Source organism: Apaloderma vittatum, unplaced genomic scaffold (genome assembly GCF_000703405.1).
Source record: "Apaloderma vittatum isolate BGI_N311 unplaced genomic scaffold, ASM70340v1 scaffold27830, whole genome shotgun sequence".
Taxonomy (NCBI): Eukaryota; Metazoa; Chordata; class Aves; order Trogoniformes; family Trogonidae; genus Apaloderma; species Apaloderma vittatum.
Window position 1 is genome coordinate 1932 of NW_009696657.1, and position 5353 is coordinate 7284.

Below are 5353 nucleotides of genomic sequence, written 5' to 3' on the forward strand. Positions count from 1 at the left end.
ACAAAGTAAATTTGAATGATCTTGAGCAGTAGTTCACAGAAGAATAGGTAGGCAAGGCCACCTTGGCAGGCAGTAATATTACACAGAATATCAGTAAAAACTTCTGGTGGGTGCGCAGCGTTTATTCTGGAAGGAGAAGCAGAAATTCACGTTCTGTTTTGCGGTGACATGGTGTCGTCGTGTGCCCGCTGAACAGATTTCCAGAGCAGGGTTAATGTTACCATTAAGATTTGAGGAAATGACAGAAGTATAGGTTTGGATGTAGTTGTTTAAATGTCTGCAGCGATCTTCATCTTTAGCCAAGCATTCCACTCCAGTCCTGCAGTTTTAGGAGTTTAACTGCCCGGATCAAACCTCTCTACAGTAAGTCTGTGTGGCTATGGTAAACATAATGGTGTGAACCAGATTGCAGAAACAAAGCATTAAAGGTCTGTTCACAACACAGTTTGTCAGCTAGTTCTAAAAAGTTTCTTTCACAGATGCTCTCTAGAGAAGAAATAACCGTAACAATTGCTGAGATTACTGAAATATGGAAATGAGTTCTGTTTCTGATGCTATTACTTGTCTTCAGGTTTCTTCTAGCTTAGCTTTGTTTTGATACAGCTTTTTGCCAAGTATGTTTGATATTCTTTATTTTACTTCTTCACAGGAAGTGAATGTTGAATTTGAAGCACATTCCATATCAGACAATGACTATAATGGGATCAAGAAATTATTACAACAGGTACTTTGGGTTCTTGTTAGCTTGGTTGATATGTCCACTGATTGCATATCTCTTCAGATATTATTTATCAAAATCATCAGTTTGCATTATATGTATTGATTCATAGTTTTACTCTGCTCCAGCTGATGAAGATTAAATAATTACAGCCACAGTGAACATGTGTCTCCTAAACCATGGTTTCAGGAACTTCACCCAATGAACTGTGGGGCTGCTCTTCCACAGTGTGTGGAATCTTTCCGTCTTCATTGTGTTAGCTGCTGCCTAGAAAACCTCGTTCAATGTTAATCAGCTTCCTGGAGGGTTTTCTTCATAAATTACAAGCCTTAAAAATCAGAGAAACAGATAATGTGCCTGTTCAGTGTGACAGCTTTCAGTCTTCTTTTGGCTGATTCTGTTGTAAACTGATGCTCAGCAAGCATTCAGATCGTACCAATTTTAGAATGGTACCAGGTATGCAAAATGCCAGCTTGGGGACAGTTGAGGAGCAAGTATGTCAAGAAGCTGATTTTTAGATTTGGTGTTATACTGAGGAAAATTACATAAACTCACTAAATGGAAATTAAAAATGGAACAGAGTATTGTGTAACAACTTAGAGAAATCACTGACTTTATTTTGTACTAAGTGGCCCATGTTGTTATTATCAGGCCTAAACTTTCTTAATACTTGTTTCTTATTTTCCAGTTGTTTCTAAAAGCTCCTGTTAACACTGCTGAATTAACTGATATATTAATACAACAGAACCATATTGGAAGTGTTATCAAGGTAAGACAGATTTTACATTCATAAGTTAGGTACATTACTTTTTATGTTTAGATGACAGAACAGACTTTCAGAGGAGGATCCTGTCTTTGTAATTTGTACGCATTCTTGCTGCTTTGAGAATAATTCTTCTATGGGAGCTAAAATTTTCCATGCCTGCTTTCAACCAAACAAGGAATTTGACTTGTTACTTTGGTTGCTTTTTATGCGTGAAAGGCTTTTTGCTTTTCTTTCTGAATTTTGTCATCACAGACTAATAACGCTAAAAATGCTGTGGAGAAATTTGTTACCATCTTCATAAGAAAAAGGACCTTGTGATTTCCCTACGTTCTCTGGATGCATGTAGATAGAGACCAAAAATACCCTCCATGCAATTTCCTTTTGTGCAGCGTTCTTTGGGCATAGGAAAGGATCCCAAAATGAGTCCTGAGTTCTGCTGTGGCAGGGGAGCGCTCTGCAGAGGCCTCTGAGCTACTCGTGGGGAAGGAAGCTGTTCAGTCTGGTGCTCACTGTGTCATGGCCATGTTACTTTCAGACCCAAACAAGCTGCACACCATGACATGGTTGCGTGGTGCCATTGCTATACATTCCCTTTTTGTCCTGTGCCAACAATTTTTCCACCCAAGTTTAACAAGATCCTTACGTTACAACTGCATGACCCCCAGGTTTTCCGCTGAGTTTCGTTGAGCTTTTTGTTTGTTCCACTCTCTAGCAAAGCTCTGTTGCTCTGTGCTTTTTAAGACTTTGCAAGTTTATTTCCGTACATTAGAAACTGAAGAAAATTGGTTTTACTTAAGATACTGTTGCCCCTTGTACCTAGATGCTGCTTATTATATGTGAGCTATGAAATTTTAGTGCCTTTGGAGAGATCCTGCTGTAGAAGATAGATGACCTGGTGTGCTCTGTAGCTGGCTCTGAGTACACAGAGATATTCAGTGATGTGGTGCTTTTATAACTGTAACCAGCATCTGTAGGTTGTGTGTTCATACAGATTACCTAGATGGTTGTCATCTGCTGAGCATCTTCTGTAAAAAAACCCACATTTCTTGCTGCGGCGAGTGGAAGTAGAATGTCTGTGTGAATTGTTGCTTTTTCTTTCATTACATAGCAAGCAGAAGTCCAAGAAGACAGTAGTGACGATGACGATAATGATGATGATGATGAAGTCTTTGGTTTTATAAGCTGCTTAAACTTAATGGAAAGGAAGGTTGGTATTCCTGGTTAACATCTGGACAGTAATGAGTGAGACTGTGTTTTGTTTTTCTGCCTTGTATAAGAAGCCTAGACAGCTGGATCAGGATTTTGAATTCCACTGTGAGGACTTGAAAGTTGCACAGCACTTAACTTTCTTTTGGGTCTAGTCCTGAGTAACTCACTGAAGGTCAAACATAACGAGTGGAACAGCGACTTAAAACTAGGTCTAATAAGTAGTTCAAAGGTAGCTGATCTGTCAGCTTCTTGTATTTCTTCACTTTTGCCTCTCACAGTTTTTGGGTTTTGCTGTTGGGCGCACTGGTGTTGCAGCTGCTAGCTGCGCTCCTGTCAGTTAAGAACCTTTGTTTGCCCTCAACTTCAGGGTCGATAAATAATTTTGGGAAAATTGTACAGTGCTTTAGAGGCTGCTTAAGGAAATTGCCACCAGGCCTGCAGAAGTTCGCATTCAAGGTTTTATTATGTAAGTAATTGTTTCGTAATGTAAAGAAAATACATCTTATGATTCCAGGGGACACAGTGTGCTGAGCAAATCAAAGAGCTGGTTCTCAGTCGGTGTGAGAAGAGCTGTGAACAGCATGCAGTTGAACAACTGGATAAGCTCCTAAATGACACTACTAAGCCTGTGGGTCTTATACTGAGTGAAAGATTCATTAATGTACCCCCGCAGATTGCTCTGCCCATGCACCAGCAGCTCCAGTAAGTTTGTTTGGGTTTAGGGGTTTTTTTGACATGATATTGAATAGTACTTGATATTTTTTTCTGAAATCTTATGTATATGTTATCAGAGGTGATACTATAGATATAAGTAAGACATGGACATAGAGGAATATGTTAATCTCATATAAAGTCTTCAGTTAATTTTTTAATATTTTTATATCTTAAGGGTTTTCAAACTCTTTAGGCTAGAGGAAAAAAAATTAGGAATATGTGCTGTGCTGATGCAGAAAGAACTATGTATATTGTAGTTTGTACTGCAGTTTATTTTCGTATTGATCTAGAAAATTAAAAACGAGAGCTTTGGCACGTATCAGCATGCTGATAATGCGCAACTGGGATGTTTCTGCTCAGGTGTTAATGTCTGGCTCTGGGATGGAAGATTTGGATTGAGGGGCAGGCTTACAAGGTAGATGAGTTCTGGCCCCTGAGATGCATATGCAGTGTTTTGATTAGTTTCAAGTAAATGAGTAAAGCAGGTTAGATGCTGGTTGATCTCTAATAGTTTGTGGATTTGTATCATGGGCTGGGTGACAGTAAGTAAATGAATCCACTGAGGTGCAGCATGTTAAAGTTTTAGTGCTGTGTTGAGAACCAGGAAATTATGTTGGATGAGGAACTGCAGTAATGGAACAAAGATTTTTTTTTTTTTCTTCTTTTGTTTCTTTTTCTTTCTTTTCTCTCATGTGAGGTGAGTTTAGAAGTCAGATGGAGTTGACTGCAGTCATGGCTTGTTTAAACAAGAAAATAGACCTTTAAGGAATTACTACTTTGGTGTGAAAGAAAATATGTAGATAGAGTTGGTCAGGAAGGTTTTTAGAGAATAAAGCTTAGCTTTGAGGTTTGTCAATAGTAGAACATTTGTGACGACTGAAATTCAAATCTTGGCTTGTTTGTCTTTAAGGTTTTGGAGTGTTGCAGTGATAGCATGTTTTAGTACAAGGATGGGCAAGAGTATTTTCTGGCTCTTCAGTTATTTTTCCTCATGAAAATGATAGTGTGATGTATTTTCAGGAGCATTAAGTTTGGAATCATTTCACAGACTCTCTACCATGAATAAGATTGTGTGCAAAAAGGATTATGGTGTGTGGTGTGGAAAGACATCCTTATTTTTATTGTTTTAAAATACAAATAGTATGTTTAAATATTGGGAATGTGTATGCAAAATTTATTTCCTGATATTTACTCTATTTCGGAAAAGAATAGGCTGTAATATGAGTAGCCTTTCTGTATTAATACATTATGAAGTTTACTTATACACTTGTTGAGGCATTAAATTGTGTATATAAATGTATTTTTAAATTGTATGTGTAAATGTTTATCTTTAGGAAAGAGTTGACTGAGGCACAGAGAACAAACAAACCTTGTGGAAAGTGCCACTACTACCTTCTCATCAGCAAGACCTTTACAGAAGCCGCAAAGAGCAATTCTAAGAGGGGAGAAGGGAAGAATCAGCAAAAGGAGGAATTAATGTTTGCAAATGCAGAGGAAGAATTCTTTTATGAGGTAACATTAGTGATTCTCCTAATTTAAAATGTTTATTTTTCTTCACGTATCAGCACAAAAGGTGTTTCACCTTAAATTCAAGGGAGGCTTTTAAATAGATACAGTCACATATCTTTTCAGTTAAATACAGCTTTTTTTAGGGTGGTGTTGAGACATGAGCAAGCAACCTATTTTTGCAAGTTGAACACGGCACCTTCTGCGTTTAGCAAATCACGGAGACGTGTGCCATCCGTAAATCTAAATTCTTAAATTAAACCTCTGTATTGGTGTAGATTTAGTAACACATTATCTGTATCAGGTCACAGCTAACTTGACTGTAAGAGGGTATGGTGGAGGCTGCCCATGGCAGTGTTACTACCTAATAAGGTCTCAAGTGCTATGAGGATAATGGAAAATTAAAAGATACCTGAAATAAGCAGAGACTTTAGAGGAGA

At 38.0% G+C, this 5353-nt stretch overlaps 1 protein-coding gene across 1 annotated transcript; it reads left to right on the forward strand.

The window, feature by feature from the left end:
* Positions 1-649: 649 nt before the first annotated feature.
* On the forward strand, positions 650-4919 carry BCCIP (BRCA2 and CDKN1A interacting protein; the record flags this gene model as incomplete). Its single annotated transcript, XM_009875832.1, has 5 exons — positions 650-724; positions 1407-1487; positions 2593-2691; positions 3208-3395; positions 4742-4919. Coding segments are annotated over 5 exons (621 nt in total), but the record flags the coding sequence as incomplete, so codon positions are not given.
* Between the last annotated feature and the right edge of the window lie 434 nt (positions 4920-5353).